General features: G+C 38.8%; 1 protein-coding gene across 1 annotated transcript in view; it reads right to left on the reverse strand.

The window, feature by feature from the left end:
- Positions 1-26,228, reverse strand: part of CHD2 (chromodomain helicase DNA binding protein 2) — a 151,438-nt gene that overhangs the window by 117,801 nt on the left and 7,409 nt on the right. The window contains 3 exon segments of the mRNA XM_017875233.1: positions 15,770-15,902; positions 16,241-19,329; positions 25,015-25,083. Of these exon segments, the coding sequence (XP_017730722.1) occupies positions 15,770-15,831 (62 nt within the window). The 5' untranslated portion in view covers positions 15,832-15,902; positions 16,241-19,329; positions 25,015-25,083.

Below are 26,228 nucleotides of genomic sequence, written 5' to 3' on the forward strand. Positions count from 1 at the left end.
GAGCCACCGCGCCCGGCCGGTTTTTACACATTTTAGGGAGACATGAGACATCAATCAATATGTGTAAGATGCACACTGGTTTGGTCTGGAAAAGCCGGACAAGTTGAAGCAGGGGAGGAGGCTTCCAGGTCATAGGTAGATAATACACAAACGGTTGCATTCTTTTAAGTCTCTTGATCAGCCTTTCACTGAATACACTAGTCCCATGTGAGAAGAGAGTAGAGGAATAGTCATTTATGCATCAGTCTGGCTTAGCAAGACAACAGGGCAGAGGAAGCAATCACATACGCATTTGTCTCAGGTGAACAGAGGGATGGCTTTGAGTTCTTTGTCCACAAGGAATTTCCTTGTGGGCAAATTGTTAGGGAGGTATGTCGCATTTTTATTTTTCTAGCTATTTTATGCCAAAATCATAAAAGTGACCCTAGCTATGTCCAACTTTTTTATTTTAAAACTTTATTAGTCCGGGCATGGTGGCTCACTCCTGTAATCCCAGCACTTTGGTAGGCCGAGGCCAGCAGATCACAAGGTCAGATGAGACCATCCTGGCTAACACGGTGAAACCCTGTCTCTACTGAAAATACAAAAAATTAGCCGGGCATGGTGGCAAGCGCCTGTAGTCCCAGCTATAGTCCCAGCTACTCGGGAGGCGGGCAGAAGAATCACCTGAACCTGGGAGGCGGAGCTTGCAGTGAGCTACTGCACTCCAGCCTGGGCGGAGCGAGACTCTGTCTCAAAAAAAAACAAAAAAAAAACTTTAATTGTATCCTTTGAACTTTTCTGAATTCTTAATTTCTGAGAAAAGAGGTCTGTTTGTAACATTTAGAACTGATCAGTTCTAAGGTGCAGGCCCTCCCCAGGATTCATCAGTGCTCTCAGTAGTCACCCTAACACACGCAACACTATGGACCCTCCTTCCAGTGTTAAATAGAATCTATGGAAGGCCACTAATTTGGACTGAGCTCCTAGACCCTAACAGACCAAACCAAAATGGAGTCACTCACGTTAAACTTCTAAACTGTTTACCTTACCTTCAGGAGAGAAGATACCCAAATCTCTAAACAGGCAGTCTGAGGTGGCATTAAGAAGTTCCCTCTGCTTTAACCCTTACAAGCAAATTAACCTCAAGTAACCTGACGTTAAACAACCCACATTTTTGGACTATGTTGTTTCCCTGTTCCTGCTCAACCTTATAAAAACCGATTGTTCCGCCATGCCCAATGGGCACTATTTTTTTTATAGATGGGGTGCTACCTAATTTGTTAATCAACAATAAAATCCAATTAGATCTTTATACTCAATTTGTTGAAATTTTATCTTCTGACAGCAGAAAAGGTACATGTATAAGAAAAAGTGTACACAAAATGCTGCTTATAATTTCAAGGGATAAAAAGGCTAAATTCCATCAAGTACCTCCCAGATTAAGAAATCCAGCGGTAAAGAGAGAAAAAAAAAAATTTACCTTTAATAAGTATATTTCTAAAATTCACAGCTGAAGCCAGGCAGGCATCACCTTGGCCTCTTCATGCACACTACTTCTGCTCCCCAATAACCAAATATGAGTAGTTTCCACAGCACCAAATTATTAGCACCCAGGCATACATTAGAGAAACATGTATTCTATCAAGAAGCCTAGATAAGGTACAAATTAGATAAAGCACTTCACAAATACCTACCTAATCAGGATCTGACAATGCTACATACAAAAGACAAAGGAAGCTTTCTATTCAGGTAAAAATGAAGTCTTTGTAAATAACCAAGCTGTGAAAGCAGTTACAAGGGGAGTTCTCCCCAGAATTCATTAACAAAAGAATACTTAACCACCTCAGGCAACATATTTACACCCATTAAAGCCCTAAGGACAGACAGATGGACCAATTTGACCAAGAGTTCCTTTCAGCCCTGTGAGTCTTGTCTTTAGTTAGCTAATGTTTAGGTTATAAACTTTAGACTTCTATAAAATATATGGTGCTTTCAGAAACTCCCAAAGTTCAAAGGAGATTAAAAGATCTGATTACCAATCCCAATAATAAATGTGAAACGTATGCCCATAACGTCATGGGAGTAAGAGGGCTTCCTGGATCAGGCCAAGAAGAAACCACAAAAGGCCTCAACTTTCTTACTAACAACCAACATTCACCATGGCAAGCACGGTTTCTCAATCATAGGTTTGTTTGTTTTTTTTTTTTTTTTTTGGAGACAGGGTCTTGCTCAGGATGGAGTGCAAGTAATGCCATCACAGCTCACTGCAGCCTCAACCTCTTGGACTCAAGCAATCCTCCCACCTCAGCCTTCCAAATAGCTGGGACTATAGGTGTGTGCTGCCATATCCGGCTAATTTTTACATTTTTTGTAGAAATGGCATCTCCCTAAATTGCCCAGGCTGGTCTCGAACTCCTGGCTCAAGGGATCCCACCTCCGCCTCCCAAAGTGCTGGGATTACAGGTGTGAACCAACGTGCACAGCCTATTGGTGGCATTATAAATGCCTGAGACTGGATAATTTGTTATTGTGAGGAGCTGTCTCATACCCACTCTTGGATGTTTGGTAGCATCTCTGGCCTCTATCCACTAGAGGCCAGTAGCACCCCCATCCCCAGTGTGACAAGCAAAAATGTCCAGGGTAATGGAAGGGGACAAACCCGCCACTAGTTAAAGACCACTGCCTAGAAGTATCATTTTATTTAATTTGAACTTCCTTCCGTAAGAGACAAGTACTACTCTTACTCTGTTTTAAAAGATGAAGAAACAGACTCAGACGCTCCTGCCCAAGATTCTACAGCTAAAAAAGCAGCAGAACAGAACACAAAAGATCGAAACCCTGTCCCACACTAACCTTATTCCCAAACTTGCCTCAGTACAAGAATCAACTGAGGTTGCTGTTCAACATACAGATTCTTGGACACAACCCTAGAATGGCTGAATTTTTTAACTTTCAAGCAAGAAGCCTGGGAATATGTTGAACAAGCACCTCAGGTGATTTTTAGCAAGTAAACTTAAGGATTTGAACATCTATATAGAGCTAGATTCAGAGGGAACAGACTTTTTTTTAAGCAAGGGAAAGAAAGAGAACAGTCCAAGAGTTTGACCCATTACTGCTTTCCTTTGAAATTACAATTTACCAGTCATATATTGCCTCTATTTGAACGTCAACCTGCATCTAAATGGAACACACACTAACCATTTTAGTTGGTCAGGGCCCGGTGCCAGTGGCTCACGCCTATAATCCCAGCACTTTGGGTGGCTGAGGAGGGTGGATCAGGAGGTCGGCGGATCACGAGGTCAGGAGTTCGAGACCAGCCTGGCCAAAATAGTGAAATCACATCTCTACTAAAATACAAAAAATTAGCCAGGCGTGGGGGCGGGCACCTGTGGTCCCAGCTACTCTGGAGGCGGACGCAGGAGAATCGCTTGAACCCAGGAGGCGGAGGTTGCAGTGAGCCAAGATCGCACCATTGCACTCCATTGCACTCTGGCAACAGAGCGAGACTCTGTCTCAAAACAAAACAAAACAAAATACAAAATTAACCAGGCGTGGTGGCGGGCACCTGTGGTCCCAGCTACTTCGGAGGCTGAGGCAGGAGAATCACTTGAACCCAGGAGGCGGAGGTTGCAGTGAGCCGAGATTGCGCCACCACACTCCAGCCCAGGCGACAGAGCCANTTAGCCAGGCGTGGGGCGGGCACCTGTGGTCCCAGCTACTCTGGAGGCGGACGCAGGAGAATCGCTTGAACCCAGGAGGCGGAGGTTGCAGTGAGCCAAGATCGCACCATTGCACTCCATTGCACTCTGGCAACAGAGCGAGACTCTGTCTCAAAACAAAACAAAACAAAATACAAAATTAACCAGAAAAAAAAAAAAAAAAAAAAATTAACCAGGCATGGTGGCACACACCTGTAACCCCAGCTACTTCGGAGGCTGAGGCAGGAGAATCACTTGAACCCAGGAGGCGGAGGTTGCAGTGAGCCGAGATTGCGCCACCACACTCCAGCCCAGGCGACAGAGCCAGACTCGTCTCAAGATTGTCAACACTCAAGAACTATTTCCCCAGAGGGCAGATAAACACAACAGTTCTCAAGCCTAGCTATGCCACAGACCCACCAGAGCTTTGGACAATTCCTCAAACCTACTACATGGCTCCTAAATCCAATCAGACAGGGAGCTTGGCTTTTAAAATTCTCCAAGTGATACTCATGCAAAACCTCTCTGGGAACTAAGTTTCCAACAAAAAATACAAACTTGAAGCAAAGCACAAATCTTCAAAAACTGTGGCCAAATCCAAAGTTCATGTGTGGCAATGGAGGACAAACTGCACAAAGGTGAAGTTCTGAGGCCTCCAGTACCTCCCATCTACTCACCTTTGTGCGTTTGTTTCTTATACTATCCCCATGAGCATTATTACTTCGGGGCAACATTTTAACTAGAATCTTTTGATGTAGTCATGGTCTTTTGAACAGCAGAATGTGTGTCTGGCATCAGTCACATCCACAATGCACTGTGATTTTAATTGTTTCTTTAAAATGCAAAGTGTTTAAAAAGAAGCAAACTACAGAATTATGCAAGATTTTTACTATTTTCCCCAGTCTCATATACATTAGTTTCTTTTTTGTTGTTGATTTTTTCTTGGGCAGGGGTTGGGGGGACAGAGTCTCACTCTGTTGTCCAGGCTAGAGTGGACTGGTGCAATCTCAGCTCACTGCAACTTCTGCCTCCCAGGTTCAAGCGTCTCTGCCTTAGCCTCCCTAGTAGCCAGGATTACAGAAGTACACCACCACATCCAGTTAATTTTTGTATTTTTAGTAGACACAGGGTTTCACCATGTTGGCCAGGCTAGTCTTGAACTCCTGGCCTCAAGTGATCTGCCAGCCTCAGCCTCCCTAGTAGCTGGGATTACAGGAATGCGCCACCACATCCGGCTAGTTTTTGTATTTTTAGTAGACGCAGGTTTTCACCATGTTGGCCAGGCTGGTCTCAAACTCCTGGCCTCAAATATCTGCCAGCCTCAGCCTCCCAAAGTGCTGGGATTACAAGCATCAGCCAGCACCTGGCTAACTTTCCTCTTACCCATTAATTTGACAGCAACTTTTCACAAGATCTTTATCAATCCTGGAGTCAAACTGCCAGTGTTCGAATCCCAATTCTACCATTTACTCTCCTTGTGCCTCAATTTTCTCATCTAGCAAATAGGGATAAGCATGTGTACCTCAGGAGTTGTGAGAATTACACAAACACACATATACAAAGGAATCAGAACAAGTTCTAGATTCTTAGGCGGTACTATACATGCTAGCTGTTATTTAGTCTTCCTAAAGCATTCAACTTAGTTTTCACTGAAACAACCTCTCATAATCATTTCACCTACTGACTTGCTATTTAATTTAAATGCAAAGTAAAAAAGTATCATGCACCACATAAGAAAGTTTAGGTCAATGACTGATGTCACATACAACAGTGATCCCGTCAGACTGTAATACTGTAGTTTAACTGTACCTTTTCTGTTTAGATACACAAATATTTACCGTTGTATTACAATCACCTACAGCATTCAGTATCATAACATGCTCTATAGAGTCGTGGCCTAGAAGCAACAGGCTATATACCATATAGCATAAGTGTGCAGTAGGCTATACCATATAGGTTTGTGTAAGTGAGATGTTCGCACAACCACAAGATCACCTAACAACATACTTCTCAGAATGTATCTCCACTGTTAAGCAACACGTGACTGTACAACCAGCATAAACAAATTCAAGATGTATCTACTAATCCTTGGTAAGCACAAAACTGAAATGAAGGAACAGAACAGCATGGGCAGTAAATGCTCAGCAGGGACCAGGCGCAGTGGCTCACCCTTGTTATCCCAGCACTTTGGGAGGCCGAGGTGAGAAGATCATTTGAGGTCAGGAGTCTGAGACCAGCATGACCAACATGGTGAAACCCCATCTCTACTAAAAATAGTAAAAAGTAGCTGGGTGTGTGGTGGCAAATGCCTGTGATCCCAGCCACTAGGGAGGCTGAGGCAAAAGAATCTCTTGAACCGGCCGGGCGCGGTGGCTCAAGCCTGTAATCCCAGCACTTTGGGAGGCCGAGACGGGCGGATCACGAGGTCAGGAGATCGAGACCATCCTAGCTAACATGGTGAAACCCCGTCTCTACTAAAAAATACAAAAAATTAGCCAGGCGAGGTGGCAGGCGCCTGTAGTCCCAGCTACTCGGGAGGCTGAGGCAGGAGAATGGCGTGAACCTGGGAGGCGGAGCTTGCAGTGAGCTGAGATCCGGCCACTGCACTCCAGCCTGGGCGACAGAGCCAGACTCCGTCTCAAAAAAAAAAAAAAGAATCTCTTGAACCTGGGAGGCAGAGGTTGCAGTGAGCAGAGATGGCCCCACTGCACTCCAGCCTGGGCAACAGAGCGAGATTCCGTCTCAAAAAAATAATAAGTAAGATCAGCAGGATCTAAGGTCATCCACAGGCTTTTAAAGGAAGAGGCCTATGTAATAGTTCATTTAGCGAGTTGGTTAACTTTCGGAGGGTTACTAACATTTTTGCTATACTGACTTTCACATTAAATAAAATATACATATAGCCAGGCATGGCAGCTCATGCCCAGTTCAAGACCAGCCTGGCAAACATGGCGAAACCCCATCTCTACAAAAAATGCAAAAATTACCTAAGTGCAGTGGCATGTGCCTGTAGTCCCAGCTACTAGGGAGGCTACGGCAGGAGAACTGTTGGAGCCTGGAAGATGGAGGTTGCAGTGAACTGAGATTGCACCACTGCACTCTGGTGTGAGAGATGGGAGTGAAACCCTGTCTCAAAAGAAAATATATATATATACACACACACAAACACACACACACACACGTAAAACCCTTAAAACAGTCCCTTACCCAGAGTAAGCACTCAATAAATATAAATCTACTTTGGTATTTTTCTACAAAATGTTCACCATGTACAATTTTCCTTCCTGATAAAATCCAAAGTGAAAGTCAGGTACAGTGGCACACATCTGTAATCCCAGCACTTTGGGAGGTCTAGGTGAGCCCAGGAATTAGAGACCAGCCTGGGCAACATGGTGCAAACCCATCTCTAAAAAAATCAGACAGGTGGGGTGGTACACACCTGTGGCCCCAGCTCCTAGGGAGGCTGAGGTGGGAAAATCACCTGAGACCAGGGAGGCTGAGGCTGCAGTGGGCTGTGATTGCACCACTGCACTGTTTATGAGACAGTTCCTCACAATAACAAATTATCCCGCCTGAGGCATCTATAATGCCACAACTCCAGCACAACAGAGTGCGACTCTGTCCCAACAAGAACAAAAAATCCAAAGTGAAAGATTACCAGCTAGGCTTAGAAACAGCCCATACTAATGGGATACCCTGGAGTTTATTACCATATTCTATTCTAGTCTATTTTTTAAATGTTGTTCACAATTCACAACCCACCAATGTTTTTATAAACCCAAGAGAAAAGAAGTTTAGAATGGAATGTAATGGCATTCCAAGTAAATAATTCTACAATCTGCCAGGCGCGGTGGCCCACGCCTGTAATCCCAGCACTTTGGGAGGCTGAGGCGGGTGGATCACGAGGTCAGGAGATCGAGACTATCTTGGCTAACACGGTGAAACCCTGTCTCTACTAAAAATGCAAAAAATTAGCCGGGCGTGGCGGTGGTCGCCTGTAGACTACTTGGGAGGCTGAGGCAGGAGAATGGCGTGAACCCGGGAGGCGGAGCTTGCAGTGAGCCCAGATCCCGCCACTGCACTCCAGCCTGGCGACAGAGTGAGACTCTGTCTCAAAAAAAATAAAATAAAATAAAAAATAAAAAATAAAAAAAATAATAATAATTCTACAATCTCAACTTCTGAAGATATCCAAAGGATGGAAGGAGAGAAGTACACTACGGAAGGGACCACAACAGCTTAAAGCAACTAGAAGACACTTAGAAGGAATTCAAAAATCTTGAGGTGAGAAAGCCCATCTGCATATATATTTTTTCTTTACCTTTTTTTTTTTTTGTCACCCTGTCTCCCAGGCTGGAGTGCAGTGTTGTGTGATCTCAGCTAACTGCAACCTCCGCCTCCCAGGTTCAGGCGATTCTCCTGCCTCAGCCTCCCGAGTAGCTGGGACTACAAGGCACCCACCACCATGCCCAGCTAACTGTTGTATTTTTAGTAGAGACAGGGTTTCACCATGTTGGCCAGGGTGTTCTCGAACTTCCTACCTCAAGTGATCCGCCTGCCTGGGCCTCCCAAACTGCTGGGATTACAGTCTGTGCATACATTTTAAAGGTATGCCTAGAGCTGGACCTGCCATGACATTCAATATAGAAACATGCTCTTCCATCAAGCCTACAATTCCCCCTCTCAGCATCCTACCCCACCTTTGCTTCCAGAGCTCCTAACTCAAGCAGCTATTAAGACTAAAAGGGGAATTTAAAAACGGGACAGGCAATGGAAAGACCAACGGTTATTAGAAAAGAATTTAAGTACAAGAAGTGCTCCATCAGAAGATACGAAAACACGTGGAGATACTGCAAACATACAGAAACACATGCAAATCTGAAACATATGGAGAGCTTTTAAAAATTAACTAGATTCTAGGGACAGGGCTGGACACTGGTATTTTTAGTTCTCCATAGTCTGAAATGGGAACAAAAAGTAGAACCCAACTGACCCATAACCCAAAAAGGACAGGAAATAGAGGAAGTAGAAGAAACCCAAAACACACAAATCCTAAGACTACAGTTTAAGTAGACTTGCATGTTTGGCATTATGCTAAGACAAATATATAGTCCTATGGTTTAGACTGAATACTGAAAGCAAGCTACAGCCAATTAGACATTGCTTGTAAATATTACTGCTGTTACATTTATATCCATGGAGCAATGCACCATAGTATTCAGTATTCATTCTGTAACAGCTTGAGAGGGGAAATGAGACAGAGGATAAACCAGGGCAATAATTACCATCTTGGGGGTGGGGGGGAGGGAGTAGTTATCTACTCAGACTAACTGGCAAAAGCAGGGCTGTGATTCACACAAGAAGCTGTTGTAGTCCAGGAAAAGTCATATGCTCTCTCAAAAGGCTGGCTCTTCTCAAAAAAAAAAAAAAAAAAAAAAAAAAAAAATTCTAAGAGAGGATGAACTGTAAAACACACCCAAGCTGACTAAATGGGGACTTGCCTCCTAAAATCATTCTCACAAATCTCTCCTGGTAGGCCAAGACAACCAGCGAGTTCCTCAGGGCCAACCTAGCTCTTGAAGAGGAACTTAGGACATGCAGGAAGGAGGGGTGCAAGAAAGTAAGATGAAACAGTAAGAATAAAATAACGTTACTAAAACCTTACATTGATTGAGCAATTTTAATGTGATGGGCTCTTTTGCTAAGCATTTTATGGGCATTATATTATTTAATCTTCATGACCCAATGAAGATTATCTACATTTTTAAAATGAGAAAATTACAAGTCCAATCATAAGTGCTTCTTCACTGGCCTAAACTGGGAACAAAAATTTTCAGGACTAAAGTAAAAGTTGAACTCGTACCTAACTCTTGCCAGGCACGGAGGTAACAGTTAAGCATATACAAGTGACAAAATGTCACAAATGTCACAAAACGACTCATCAGAATTAAACTCAAAGGATAAAATCCGGACTATCCCTACAATGCTGCCTTAACCAGGATGCTTGTGTAACATTCTCTCCTTCAAGATCAGTGATCACATTGTCCCCAAACTACAGGGACTCAGTAATGAGAATTGAAACACTTTTCAGTATGATATCCAGTCCAGAACATGTTGAAATACCAAAAAAGGAGACCCATAATCAAACATGTTAACAATAAAATGCTAAATTATGTAGCATGAATGGCTATCACATATCTATGTCCTCCATCATTTATTTCAAAAAGAAAAGCCTTGTCCCTCACTTCATAATCAGGGCTCAAATATATTCAGTATATAGGAGCTTTTTTTAGAAAGGTCTCTTCCCAGATTTGCTTTATCACTTAAAGATTCCACTGATTACAGAAAAGGGTAATAAGACAAATATAAGTAATGTGTTCCAGCATTGTGCTTAATTACTGATTACAAAATAAAAATACAATCCAGCCTGGACACTGGATGACTGAGTCAAGTTTTATTACTCAGGCTTTACAATGATAACCCTAAAGTTCCAAACAAGTTGTGATTGGCAACTTTGCAAAGGTATACATTTGAACTCAATGCTTAGTCAAGCTCGAGTGCAGGAGGGAGTTACTCAGCTGTGACACACCCAGTGTAACCAAGACAACAGTTACTTTCACCTGTATACAAAATACTCTTAGAGGAATTTTTTTCTTTTTTTTTTTCTAGTTTATTTGTTCAAGTGACACCCCTTCAAGAAAGCCAAGTTCTTCAAGGAAGCCAAGTTCTAAGGATACCAGAAAGAAGCTAAAAACTAAAGGATCTTCAAAAAAAAAAAAAAAAAAGATGACTCATAGCAAGAAAATATTTAATGGCTGACACACAGCAGTCACTCAATTTTTATGCCAGAAACAGACTTAGTCTATCAAATTTTACGGGAGAAATACCATGTGGTCTCAGGAGGTCTCTCACAACTGTCAATTGTTTTATTTGGGGGTAGGGGAGAGTAAACTAATGATAAAATCTGTGACTTTTAGTTAAAATTCAAATAAACTTCCAGATTCACTCAAGCAATAACTTGCTACAACTGTCACAACCAAAAGTCCTTATCGAAAATATCTGCCCACCTTCCTCTGCTGACTTAATCTTTCTTTACAAAGATACTAACTCCCTAATGGCCAAATATTAGTTGGAAAGTGCATATTTTAAACAGCAAGAAGAGAGAGAGAGAGAGAGAGAGAGAGATCAACACTCTTTTCTTGCTACCTGATGCCATTCTCCAAATCAAAGGAAAAAAAATAGAGGGCTCAACAAACATACCTAAGAATACTGGTTATTTAAAAAAAAAGTTAATTGGCTCCAAGATTATGAACAGTTAATAGGTAAATTGTTGTATCATAGTATGCATTTTAACACATAATGATATTTAGGCTAAAATATCTGAAATAACAGAATAGTTCATATCCTCTTAAAAAATAAATAACTGCAATGTTGACTACTTTGACCCCAGTTTTAGGAACTGAAGGGCATTGAGCAAATATTAAAATATTAACACAACTAATTAGAATTCAGTCTCTACACAGAAAGGGAGACTGTTCTCGTGGCAAGTATACTTTTAAATTGGAAGCTACAGTTAAATGGTCATCAAGTTCTACAAGTACTTAACTCTCTAAAGATGTTTAGTATTTTATACGCAACATACATTTGAGCATATAATTTTAAAATCAGTTACAAATTATCTGATGAACACTTCTCTGTAACAGAAAATGCAATTTCAGCTAGTTTTCATCAACTACCCAAATAATTCTTCTCAAAGAACCTAGATTATGAGAACCTACAAAACTCACTATCATAGTGAATTTTAACTTTCAGACTGTATTCAGAAACTTGACATACGCCCAAGCAAGTATCACCTGCACTGAAGAAGTCAACATCTCCTTTGAAGTAACATACTTTACTCAACTAATAAAATAACTCTGAACTATGGCTAAGTAGAGTACAGCCTACTCCTTTCAACGGCTAAAAATCTCTAGTATGGCAGGAAAAAACTTCGTCTACAGTAGATAAATCCACTGAATTTCTTGCTTGCTTAAATTCATTATGTGTAATTAGACATCGTTGCTAAACGATAAAGTTTTAACCAGAAATCCTTGCAAACGTTTCCAAACAAGGCAAACCAGTGAGCATAAACCGGAACGGTTTACGGGGACTCAGAATTCCCGAAATACAGACCTAGAGAAGATAATTCTCAAGATTTGGCCAAGTGACCCCACTATCAGCCAAGCTGTCAGTCACCCTGCATTAGCAAGTGCTATTAACACTTAAGAGTAGTTTTCTGACATTTACTTACATAGTAATGGTTGCCTAACACTGTATCTGCCACTTTTTAATGTCATTAAAGATGTAAAATTTTCTATTTTCTACTAAACTATCCCACTGTGAATCTTAAATATATAGTACTTAACACATACTGACCTGAGTTTTTCTCCATCAAATACCAACTGAGAAAACGTACAATACCAAGTAAAAATGCACGGGGACAAGTTCAAATAATTTTCCCTTTATGAGCCATGTGTTAAACAGCTGTTAACACTCGTCAAGAGGTTTTCACTACCAAGTATCCGCCTCTGACACTCAAACGTTTTGGTCAATGTTAACAAAATTAAACCCACTCATCTCTTCACACTGCACGGGGGCGGGGAGGGAGGGACGCTAAAGTATGAAAAGGGAAAATGAAAATTGTAAAACTGGACAAATTTTCTATTTTAAGATTTCCAAATAGTGCCTGTACTTTTTCTCCAAAAGCAGCCGCTTCTAAGACGATAAACCATTCCCGGAAATGGGCAAAAGAACACACGCTACAGAGTGCACACCGCTACAGCCATGGGCGGACAGGACTGCCAGGAGCAAACGCGTCCAGGAAAGCAGCCGCCCACCGGAAAGTCCCAACTAGAGTTCCCTTCCTTTTCCCCTCCGCGTGCGGCTCCCTGGGTAGGGGGAGGAGAAAGCGCCAGACATGCGCACGCGGCCAGACGTCACTGCGTTCTCTCCCCGCCCCCGCGGGGAGCCGTCTGACGTCACGGGGCGGGGGGTGCGGAAGGCGCCGCCGTTGACCCTGCTGTTACCAAGCGCGCGCACAGCCAATCAGCACCCCGCGCCGGCACCGGCCGGCCTTTGAACTCGGCACGGCAACTTCCTGCTGTTTGGCGAGTACACAGTGCAATGCAGTATGTCTGTCAGCGCTGCGGCACAAAGGAACAGCCATTTTGTGACTGAGCTGGACCTGCACCAAGATGCCAGGGGCTCAAAGAGCTGCTCCGTGCCCTAACTATCGAGCTGCCTTTTATTTCGGCACCAGAGCTCCCCAGAAGAGCAGAGAGGGGGAAGGAAATAGGTTTTGGTATTTCAGATTTCAGTTAGTTTAGATTCAGTCTTCTCCAAAATCCCGTTTTTTAATGTATTATCAGCGTCATAAAATGGCTGCCAGTTAAACTGCCTGTTCTAGTACACAAGTAACTGCATTATGCCATGTCTAATCATCCCCAGCCTTTTAGAATAACTGCTAAAGTGCCAATGAAAATTGTAGGATTTACCCGCACCTCAGGTTATAAAAATCTGGCTCAAGGCAGACGATTTGGGGATAAATTTAATAAACTCGTTCAATTCTTGAAGATAAATTGCGAACGTGGTGCCCTAGAGAACACACTGAACTCTTTGTGTGCACACAGTCCCCTTTTCATTCTTTGATGTTACTTAAGTTGGCCACAAGCTGCAAATTATTCAGATAAAAAGTATGGCATACTTCTTGTATGTCCATCACTAAAACTTTGTTTTAAATACTTAGCAATTTTACAAATATCAAATGTTTTAAAATAGCGTTTTTTAAAATTAATTTTAATCTTCAAAATCGTGACAAGTATTAGACTTGAGCATTAACTTCAAATTCAAATACAAACTTATGTAACCACTATTAACTACTGTACTATTTCCAAAAACAGGATATTACCAGATTTACCTAAACTTGCACTCATTCCTTCCAGATCCTAAAGTAATTCTCAGACCAAAGTTTACTTGACCTGCAAACTAATTTCTTCTTCTGTGGCTCAGGCTGCAAAGGTGATTTTCGTAGTATTCCCTAAACACTATACTTTGGGCAATCAAAACACTGATGGCAGAAGGAACCAAGTACTAATTACAGGGACAGTTCAGCTCACTAGAAGTAACATTAATCTATCACATTAAAATGCCAGTAACATTCTTCAGCTGCACAATTTTAAAAGGAAGTGATGTCATAATTATGTATATGTATTAAGGTATGAAATTTAGGGTAACTAATTTAAAAGTATCTTCTTTCAAAGAGTGTCTTAAATATTTTTGGAAATCCATCAGGTATATGATTCAAAGTATACTTGACAAATGATTTCAAAAGTACAGTCAGTACATGCTTCATGTTCAGCTGTAACCTCCACTACCAGGAGGCAAAATGCCTGACAACTTCAAGGTAGTTTTCCAGGTGAGAGTAAAAATACTGAAAGAATACCAACACTGCTCAATTTTTTAAAATTAGAAAGCATAGTCTGATCAATGATGTTAACCACAAACCTTGCATAAGAAAGCCAAAACCCATGTGAGAACTATGCAAATGATACACTCAAGGGAGCAACAATTTTAGTGCTGAATCTTTAATAATTTGCCAAATATATCTGGAGGTTTTCATTTCTTCAAATTGTCATTACTTTCCAGAAAAAACAGTTTAGGATGAGTAAAAAACTTTCTGTGCTCAATTTAATCTAGTAATTTACATGGGCAATTCAATTAAGACAGCACTACAAACTGGGTGACAACTCAATTTGCAAAAAAATTTGGTAACTTATTTTCTAAAGCAAGGCTCAATATGCTTTTAGTCAAATAAAATAAATAGAATTCAGCAGATTAGTAATATGTCATGTTCAAAACTTTCAAATTCACTAGCCTAATAGAAGAGTGTATTATTTATAAAAATGAGAAAAGTAAAAGAAAATTGGGAAGGAAAATAACATAATGAATCACATCCTTGTTAAACTACATGATTTAAAATTTATAATGAAAATGCATTAAGAACACAAAAAAATGCATTCATATGTACTTTTAAAATTAATATACAGAGGTCATACAACAAAAACATCTTAGAGGCTTTATTACTTCATCACTAATAAGGTACTCCAAGGAATGTGAAACAAATCATGATTTGCACAAACAGTACATTTGTAAGCTTCAGAAGATAAAGCATTCCAGACGACTCTGTCGAAATACATCAGTAAATTTAAAGCAGCTACATCTAAAATGTGAGGATAAAATACATCTACCAACAAGAAATCAATGTCTTAAGCATACAAATGCAAACCTTAAAATAATTTAAATGTAAAATATACAACTGTAAATATGATCACAATAACAAACACAAAATAGAAGTATATTAAGAGTATTCCAGGATTCCTGTTATTACAGATTTGATTTCATAAATGCAGGAACTCTTAACCATCAAGTAAAGGTTTTGATAAATCATATCAAAATTTCCTAAAATGTCAAGTATATCAAAAGAAATATAAAGTCACATAAAAATATAAACTGAGAGGCATCAGTCAAAGGGTCCTTTAAGTGATTTTGTTTTTAAATGTACATTTTTTCATTCATATAACTTTCTGAAATGTCTATTTACTATAATTTACTACTACAAGGCTTCTCTATGGCCCTCAGTTACAAGTTTAGATATCCTGGATTCTTCAAAGAAAAAATTTGCCTTGTATGTAAAATGGTGCAATGCAGCAATGGCTAAACCGACAAGGTCATTTTCTGCAGTACAAAACCTAAAACTGAAATTTACTGACAGAAAAACTGTACGTTACAGGAAAGGCCCCTTTGAATAAAGGTACCTTACCTTTTGACTGCTGTAAGAGGCCTTAAGTCACAACTCAACTTTCATAAATTGCTACCAAAAAATTAGGGTGTGGCATATTAGCAATCTCAAGGTCATGCTTTAAAAAACGAATCCAAATTAGAAAAACACAATAAAACAGACAGCAATCCATGTCTGTCAAGGTAAACAATTGTAAGCTGAGGTTTCTCCCCCAAAAAAAAAGACAAAAAGGAAGAAAGTTGATAGCTCATACCTCGATGCATTGCTGTGTAGCGAACTGTCCTCCTCTTGGCTTTTGTCCTTATTTCTCATCATCTTTTAATTCTTAAATATTAAGGGGGAGGGGGAATCTGTGTTTGCTTTGAAGTCCTGTGCCCAGGTATTTACTGTCAAAAGTTGAAAGAAAGGTAAGGTCCCGGCTTCTATCGATGCTTTTTATTATCAGGAACAAAGTCCTGACGATGTTAACGATATTGTTATAATACAACAACGGTAAGCACCAAAAAACTAAATATTTCATTTTTTCCTTAAAAGAAAAAACAGGATAAACCGAACAGTGGAAGCATCACTATCAATAAGGAAACTTTCTCAAAGTAGCACACTCGATACAAATAACAATCTCTGTATCTTATTGCGTCATCCAAGAATTTCTCGTATTTACAGAAAACAAAGCAAACTTTAACAAATAAATCTTTAAAATTATCACCAATGATCGTGAACTTACCTGATCCATGTAGTATGTCCAAAGCAAGAGTCCTATCTACTAGTAGAAAAATATCAGATCCCAGATAATTAAAAATAAAGGCAAAATCCTCCGTTAAAAAACGAAAAATAAATAAAATAACCCTCAAATATGTTAACTGGTCAAAAAAATAAAGCAATAATTAATACTAAAACAGGTCCGAAAGAAAAAAAACCTCATTAGGAGAGCGCACAAAAATGGAGGTGCGCCATGGCTTCTAAGCTGGAAAAAACAACGACCTGGGCTCTCAGTACGGCTGCTTCTTTCCAACAAGGCACGAAAAGAAAGCTCCTAAAAGCTGCTTTTCTCCCAAAAAAAGGTTCAAATCGACCCCACTAAGTCACTAGGAAAGGCAGGGGGCTACGGGGGCCCCCCGAGGCTGCCCGAAAGTTAGGGAAAGTTGCGTAAAGTGAGGCAAAGGCAGGGAGCAGAGCGCGCTCTCTCTAAGGCACAGCCGCCATCTAGAGCCTCCTTCCCAGCTCTGAGAGCTCTGCCTTTGATTGACACTCTCTACATTTACCCCACAACTCAGGTGATGTACCATAGACCCACCCCTTCATCTCCACCAAAAAAAAAAAAAAGAGAGAGAGAGAGAGAGAGAGATCCTCCATCCCAGGGAGCCTAAGGACCCCACCCCACACCTCCCTGCCCCTCCAGACCACCCCAACAGGGGAGGGGGGAGGGCTTCTTAACCCCTCTGGCTCAAGCACCCTTTTAAGCCAGAGAGAAATGTAATTTGTTCCTTTTGTCTAAAGATCTGCTAAATATTTCAGTCCTTGAGCTAAAATAACTTCCTCCCTGGACAGGAAGTGGTGTTTTATCAAGCCATTTTGAAAAAGGGATAATTCTTAGAGAATCTAAAGCTCAGCTTAAGTACTAATCTTTGTAAAATTAATCCCCAATGGGTAAAATGATTGCTAAATAAAAGTAAAACCTTAATTTCATAAACTAAATTCAAGTTTTTCCTTCTTTGTGATGCCTCAAAATAATCTAAAGACAAAATTTAAGGGGGAATTTTCCATCTCAACTGGAAGAAAGGGGTAATTTTACAACTCAAGAGCGCCTCCCTAGTGTTCAGTTGCATTGGAGCAAAAGTTAATGCAACCAATTTTACTCAAAATATCCATTTTCTTTGTTCTTTCACAAAATTCTTTAACCCATTATATAACCTTGAAAATATTACACTCCTCCTCCCAAAGAAACTTCTCATAATCACAATATATTTACTTCCCACACTGATTCAGGCAAAACAAGTATCTTTAAATTCAAGAGTATGGGCCAACCATGATCGCCTTTAAATCAGTAACCCAAGAAACTCCACCTCCAAATCCAACAGAAAACACATATCCCAACCCTTCCCTTGTAGTTCAAATCAAGTAAGTATACACACCCATTTCAACAATGTTATTAACAATAGGACACACCTGATTGCAAATTATCAAAGTTAATGTCACAAAGCAAATTCTCCTAATTATCAAGACCATGAGATCCACAGAAACAAATCACTAATTCCAAAAACAATATTCTCACCAAGCACTCCATTCAGACAAGCATATTCATACACCCAAAAAAATCCAATCAGCTTTCCTTTCTGCCAGAACCATGTCCCTCCCTCACTGAAGAAATCCATTTTAGATTTACACCAAACAAAAGCAACAATGTCCAATCTAGGTAAAATCCATAATCCAAACTGTTTCAATTCCATACTCTCTACACAAAGATAAATTTTGTACCAAGATCAAAATCCAAAATTCTGTTTTTGAATGTAACAAAGACCAACCACCTCACATCAGTCAATAACAAATGGTGCACGTGTATTGACCATGGATGTGTATGCTGCAGTATTTGACATGAATCACAAACAATATGATTAACACAAAACAATTTAACCTGAACTATTTCTTCGTCTCATGTAAAATGGGAAAACAGAATCAACAACTCATTTTGTCTATCAAAATAACGCCTACCACCTTTGTAATAGTTACTAAAACTGGTATCAGTTGATTAGTAATAAATGAAAACCTGGTATTTAAAAATCAAACGTTAAGTAATCTATGGCAGGGTGCAGTTCATTTAATCTAAATTCCCAATTGTACAAAATAAAGACAATACAAGATATTAATCTTACTTCGAAGTTATATAAAATGGATTACACACATAATTACGAATGTAAAAAACTGAATACTCCGAGGACCCTAACCCATAAATCCAACACTTCTTCCTCTAATAGTAAGACAATAGGAGACATCAGTTTAAATATTCAGATGAATATTCTATAGCAAGATATATTTATAGTATTAAAAAGCTTAAGAAACCATTTCAATCAACACAAAATAATTCAGAAGTATATGTGTATCACTCATCCTAAATTTTGGAGCAACAAGCAGTTTGTTTCAAGTTCATTAAAATCTTGTGGCAGATTAAAATCAGATTATATTATTACCCACTGAGCTGTTTTGAAAGGTGTTTCATGAAAGCACAAACAAAACAGTATTTAAACCAAATGACCATCTAAGAGCACAACTTTGTGAAAAATGATAAATCTTCATAAACCAAGTAAAATGTTTTTGATTACACCATTTCCAATTGACCAGCTTTATTCAGTACACTTTACCACTTGGCAACTATAAAGGTCAAAGTATTACTAAAATAAAAGTAAACATTTAATGAAACTCTACTTAAAAAAAAAAACCCAAACTGAGAAATTTTAAAGTGTTATAAATTTTATTAAAGTTAACATTCCAAGAGGTCATACTCATACAAATCAAACTGCAAAAAATTCCAGGCATAAAAACTGTTATCTGTGTTAGTGTGCCATCTTTCTTCTCCAAATGTCAAAATGTCCACAAAAAAAAAGTCTTTAGAAAGTCAAATCCACTGTCCATTTGTGTTGGATAAGAAACCTACGTCTTCAATCACTGCATGGAATCCATGTTAAAAGAACCCTGTCTTGGTTGTGTATTATCACAGGACTCTTGTATTAATCCATTTTCCTCAATTCCCCATAGTAGACTGCCATCTTGATTTCTCAGTGGTAGGGTCCATTTGAAACTCTTCAAGCTGACTGGGTGCTTGATGAAAAAATTAAAAGAAAAAAATGCTGTTGGAATCTTAATCTTTTAAACAGAAAACGCCACCCACCTTGAAGATATCCTACCATACACAAAACTTTAATTTTGTAACAGCTTTCAACTATGAAACTGTATATTAAAGTTGTATGCAAAACACACACACACAATTCCTCCATAAGACTGCACACAAAAGTAACAAAGTCCTTGTACTACCACAGATACATTAGTATCTATAAAAAGGTCCCAGTGAAGAGTCAGATTTTTAATATTTAACACTAACATCATTATACTGTGTACATAAAAGTAAAACAAAATTAAAATTCAAAATTCCTGGAAAGCTAAATTACAGAAACACTGTGGATTCTAAATCTCAATGCAGAAAACTTTCCAAGCTTCTTCAAAGAAAACTAATTATAGAAAAGAATCTTAAGGGATTTTAAAAAAACACACACACACACACACACACACACACACACACACACACATAAAGCAGTCGATCATAGCATAGTTTTTCAATCCAACAGATGTTGATTTTGTTTAGATAATGAAATGGCCACTATAGGTGACACCATCTTTAACTACATATCTGAGAATACAGAAAAGATGTAGCCACCAAAAAAAAAAAAAAAAAAAAAATCAAAAATGCAAAATATCTGCCTGGCTTGATAGATCTGCCATAAAATGCTATCAGTTTTCAAATTATATGCAACTAAAATAATACTCTCTCATTACCAAAATACCAAATGTCTCACAGAAAAATAAATCCATTACTTAAATAATTTGAACTGAAGTTGAAGTGAGAAGTCAGATGATTTTATCATTAAATAAATGATTCAGATTCATCATGACCAAACATAATTTTAAAAAGCAAGATTTAAACCCTGGCCTTCTCTATTAATTTTCCAGCTCTCCAACTGAATTTGTGGAGATACAGTCAAGGGTGACTGAATTTGAGGTAAATTTAAGGGCATTTTAGCCCATTAGGTAATTTCTTTGTCTCGTTGGCAATAATTAGGATATACTGTTTACTATACACAATACAAAAATCTACCTATTTAACTATTTGGTTAACCGAGATACTGCCACCCATATTAAAAAAACATTGATTAAAGGGAGTGTCACAGCATCAGTAATAAATATCAAAAGCAAGGTATTTCTCCTTAATTGATTTTGCTCATTTCTCCCCAGCTTTAAAAAGAAAACTAAATTACTCAATTCATTCCTGATCTCAGTAAAATATCTTCCATCTGACTTGTTCATTCCTTAAAATTAAGGGACATGTACTTCTATAGAGAAGTATAAAAGTAAAAACATCATTCTCTGTCAAACAGTTAATTATAACCCAATTTCTTTTCAATCTCTATTGTTACAAGGTTCAAGCTCTAAATGAAGTTGGTGATGTAAATACTATTATGATGAACAATGACACTGAGAATGCATTAATATCAAATTAGTCGTATTTCAATATCTGTAGATGCAATTTATTCATCTTGGTACCTTAATTAAAAAACTCAAGTTTTATGTTTTTCTGACACAAGACAGGTAAAATTTATCCAGATTTCCTTCTAAATCCATTATTCTTTTAAAAAATCAAAAGAAAATCTAATGACATTATTAGTATTTCAAAATTAATAAAATACATTGGTTTATGTGACAACAGCAGAGATTAGAAAATAGCATATTTATCATGCTCTCACAGTCATATACTTAAAGATAGTTAATAAAAAAAAAAAAAAAGTAAAGAAAAAAATGCCTCAAGAGAAAACTCTGACAACTCTTAGGACATGAAAAAAGCTATGATCAATCTGCACTCCTGCAAAGCCAATCCAAAGCCAGAAGTGAGAATTTTGTTAATAAGGAAAAGTGTTCACTCAAGCATCAGAGATTTAGGAGTAATCCATTTATTTTCATAGAATTCAAATTCTTATAAAAACTTTTATTTGCAAATAAGCAAAGTTATGCTAAAAATACAAAAAAGAAATCAGGCTTAGTTCTGTGAGCCTGGAAATTCTCTCAGAAACAAAATCCACAGTTCTTCATCTGTAAAATAAAAACAGTACCTACCTCTTGTAGCTGTAGAAAGAATACTTATATAGGACTTATATTACCTGACATATAGAAAGATCTCAGTAAATGTTAGCTATCATTCTGATATATCACAATAACCAAAGTATTTTGAGACCTACAAACTGACTTTACTGAATCAAAGTTCATTTATGTATCATCAGTAAGAGTATCTCTGAAGAACATACAGGATCATGGGGTCAGCAGTCTTGCATTAAAATCAAAATCCTACAGAAAACTGGGTAGGGTTTAGATATCAAAGCCCTCTACGCGTTCCTTTCCAGTAACTTGTGAATTACTGCAGACATGGAAGAGATGTTTTGATCTAGAACTCCATCATCAGACAAACCTAGATCTTTTCTATATTTCACATATAACCTTCAAGCTTATAATATAAATGATTAAAAAAATTTTCCCCTTTGATAATCACTAGTTTATACTTCCTTTTTAAAATAATGTGCATGTTCTAAGAGTACCATTCCCACAGCAAAGGTAAAAACTTAAATGGCAACAAAGCTTCCATGAGTAACTACTACCCCTTAAAATTCCCACATATCATACATCCAGAAGAACATAAAAGTAGAACATGGAGGTCTTCTCTTCATTGTATTTTTAATTATTTTTTGAGATTGAGGTCTCACTACGTTGCCCAGGCTGGTTTCAAACTCCTGGATGGAAGAGATATTCCCACCTCAGCTTTCTCAATAGCTGAGAACACAAGTATATGCCTCTGCACTCAACTAAGGCTTTTATTTTTTATTTTTCTGAGATGGAGTCCCTCTGTTCGTCAGGCTGGAGTGCAGTGGCGCCGTCTCAGTTCACCGCAACCTGCACCTCCTGGGTTCAACCGATTCTCCTGCCTCAGCCTCCCGCGTAGCTGGGACTACAGGAACACACCACCATGCCTGTCTAATTTTTGTAATTTTAGTGGAGACGGGGTTTCACTCTGTGGGCCAGGCTGGTCTCGAACTCCTGACCTTGTGATGCGCCTGCCTCAGCCTCCCCAAAGTGCTGGGATAACAGGCCTGAGCCACCAGGCGCCTGGCCTGGTATTCTTTTTAAATTCTACTTTAGTTAATTTGTTCCAAAAACACTGGGACATGACAAAATACATTGTTGGTGGATACACAGGTAAGTGATTCACCATCTGGATCACGATTAGGAGGGCTCCCCTAAAATAAACTATCTCCTTTCCTCTACTTCTCAGCAAATTTTCCCATTTTAATAGCAAAGAAAATGGGGTGGGGGGGCAGAGAGTAGTACAAAGAAAAAGAAATTAGTGACTCCTAATTGTCTTAATGGATGACTATCATAAAGCTACTATTATTAATGTAACAAATTATTTTAAAACCTAAAAACACTTATTTCAAAGCCAATGATGGGACAAACAGGTGTAAAATTACTTAGAGCAAAAATTCATCCTTCTCATCATGTAACTAACATTCTTGCTGCTTATGATGATTTCAATCTTCTTCGTCTGTCTTCAAATGTAAAAATATTTATGTAAGAAAGCCCTGAGAGACTAGGCACAGTGGCTCACACCTGTAATCCAATCACTTAGGGAGGCCGAGCAGAGACCGGGAGTTCGGAGTCGGAGGTCGGGAGTTCGAACACCTGAGGTCAGGAGTTCGAGGTCAGGCTGGCCAACATGGTGAAACTCCATCTCTACTAAAAATACAAAAATTAGCTGGGCGTGGTGGCAAACGCCTATAATCCCAGCTACTTGGGAGGCTGAGGCAGGAGAATCAATTGAACCCGGGAGGTGGGGGGTTGAGTGAGCTGAGATGGCCACCACACTCCAGCCTGTGCAACAAGAGTGAAACTCCGTCTCGGGACAAAAATAAAGAAAGCCCTGAGAAGTAAATTCACATATGTTGTCTTATTACCAAGATAACCTTGAATCTTCAGTAGAATATATATTAACAAGTCTGGGTCTTATCGGCATAAAAACTAACTATAAAATGAATGTCAATTATGACAACTAAGAAAAGGAGTCATCTTATTTAAGGTTTACAATCAAATCAAATATTCCTTACTGTTCTCATTGGTTTAAAACTTGACTATATATGCAAACTAAGAGATGGAGAATTGCAGAGAAAAAAGGAAGTCTTGTCACTTTTAATTTTTACCTAGTCAAAATTTTGCCTTTCAGGCATGCCTAAAATTTAATATTTATTAATTCATTAAAACTTGTTTTAATCGTGAATGTCTGTTTTTAAATTAAACCCAAACACTAGCTGAGAAACAATGTTTAACAGAAGCTGTATTGATACACTAAGTATTTATTGAGCATCCACTATTTGCCAGGCAACTGATCTCTTTAAAATGACCATAGCCAATAATTGTACTATATTAGAAAAGGTTTCATCTCTTTCATCATCCCATATCAAAAAACAAATCCCCTCCAAAATATTTTGCAGGCCCTAGTAGCCATTTACACAATGCAAGCTGAAGTAGCCATAGGCAAAAATTATCACCTAAAATTTAGATTCCCAAATGTGATTCAAAAAAAATTATTTTTATGAAGTAGCTAATATATAATTACCAAAAAGGTTGTCAATAATAAATCACGTTGGCCAGGCACGGTGGCTCACACCTATAATCCTAGCACTTTGGGAGGCTGAGGTGGGCGGATCACCTGAGGTCAGGAGTTCACGACCAGCCTGGCCAACATGGTGAAACCACATCTCTACTAAAAATACAAAAATTAGCTGGGCATGGTGGTGTGTAACTGTAATCCCAGCTACACTGGAGGCTGATGCAGAAGAATCGCTTCAGCCCTGGAGGCGGAGGTTGTGCTGAGCCAAGATCACGCCACTGCACTCTAGCCTGGGTGACAGTGGGACTCTGTCTCGAAAAATAAAATAATAATAAATAATGTTGAGAATTCACCAAAATTCATTTATACAACCTTCCCATCAACTCTTTCCAACTATTTTCAGGCTGTCAGTTAGAAAACTATTCCAGAGTAGTAACCATGTCTTCTAACATCAAAGCATAACTTCAGGGACAATCAGACTAAAGAACTTTTTGTTAGGCTTTCAAATTTAACTTCCAAATTAATTAATTAGAAGTAATTATAATATTGGAAATCATTAAAGATTATGTTCTATTACCAAAAGAGAACCCAAGGGCTTGAGTTCTACATAGGTTAAGGCAACGCTTAACAAAGGAATAGTTGTAGGACCTAGGATAAACTTTCCCTATAGATGAAACAGGAAATACTTTAGGCTTTGTGGCCATTCAATACAACTCCTCTGCTTGCTGCTGCTATCCTGAGAAAGCAGCTGCAAAGGATAACTAAATGAAAGAGTATAGCTGTGTTGCAATAAAACTTTATTTACAAAAAAAAAGAGGAACCATTTATCAACATCCACGTTAATAATAGTGTTAGAGGTATGTTCAAATGTGGGTTGTTTGCATTTTAACTCGCCTAGGTGAAGAAAGCAGAAAATAATAGATTGGAGTAAATTAATAAGCAAAATCTCCATGTTGATTTTCTTGTACTGTGTTGTTTCACTAAATCCCTCTATTTACAATTCTGACTCGAATTGTCAAAATTTCCAAAGTAGTATTTAAACTTTTTAAACAGATTAAACATGTAAATTGAATAATACTTACTAAATGCTTCCACCAATGTCTACTTCATTGTATGGGGCCTTTAGAGGATTCAGTTTGAGGTTCATATTTCTGCAGAGGACAAAAAGAATTTAATTTTATACATAAAAAATGAAAACAGATTAAGCACCATGATTTATACCCAAAATGTCAACATCTTACAAGGATCATCTGCCAATAGACCAAAAGATGTATGCATTTATTAACAATATAGTCCAAGCAGAAAACATACAAGCTCTTGAGTATCACAAATTTGGCTGTACGGAGTCTCCTCTGTAGAATGTTACTACAAAATCACAAGCATAAGTTTCAGCCCCTAAGAACTCCAAAAACGTAGGTAAATATTTGGGCTCCCCAGGTGGATCTGAAGGTTGGGAACTAGTTATTTAACAGAGTCAACATCACTCCTACAGTACAGAATTGTTTCACTTTCTAGTCTTATATCTATTTACTTTCAATTCTTCTACTGGAAAGCTTACATTGCCCACCTGTAAGGGCACTTTCTCATTCCTTAGTATTACCATATTATTTCACATTTTTATGTCTTTAATCAACACTAAGACAAAATGATAGGAAACCATAGGCATCATTTCAAACTAATTGTACCAATCTACTCAACTAAACCAACACTAATCATTCCTAAATTATATGCTTGATAATAAAAATTTATCCAGCCAGGCCCGGTGGCTGACGCCTGTAATCCCAGCACTCTGGGAGGTGGAGGCAGGCAGATCACTTGTGAGACCAGCCTGGCCAACATGGTCAAACTCCGTCTCTACTAAAAAGACAAAAATTAGCCGGAAATCACTTGAACCCGGGAGGCAGAATTTGCAGTGAGCTGAGATCACATCACTGCATTCCAGTCTGCACTCCAACAGAGCGAGACTCCGTCTCAAAAAATAAATAAATAAAATGTATCCATACTTTCCACTAGTCAGACTTAAATACCTCATAACTAAACATGGAAAACAGCGTTTCCCATATCTCAAGTAACTTATATACTTTTCTCATCACTCCTGTTCCCAAGTATGATTACAATAATCATCCCACCCCCAAAAAGAAAACTTATTTAAAAGTTCAGTATGAAAATGGGCGGGGCACAGTGGCTCACACCTGTAATTCCAGTACTTTTGGGAGTCCAAGCTGGGGGGGGGGGGAATCACCTAAAGTCAGGAGTTCGAGACCAGCCTGGCTAACAATGGTGAAACCCCAGTTCT

Source organism: Rhinopithecus bieti, unplaced genomic scaffold, assembly GCF_001698545.2.
Source record: "Rhinopithecus bieti isolate Rb0 unplaced genomic scaffold, ASM169854v2 scaffold_9696, whole genome shotgun sequence".
NCBI lineage: Eukaryota > Metazoa > Chordata > Mammalia > Primates > Cercopithecidae > Rhinopithecus > Rhinopithecus bieti.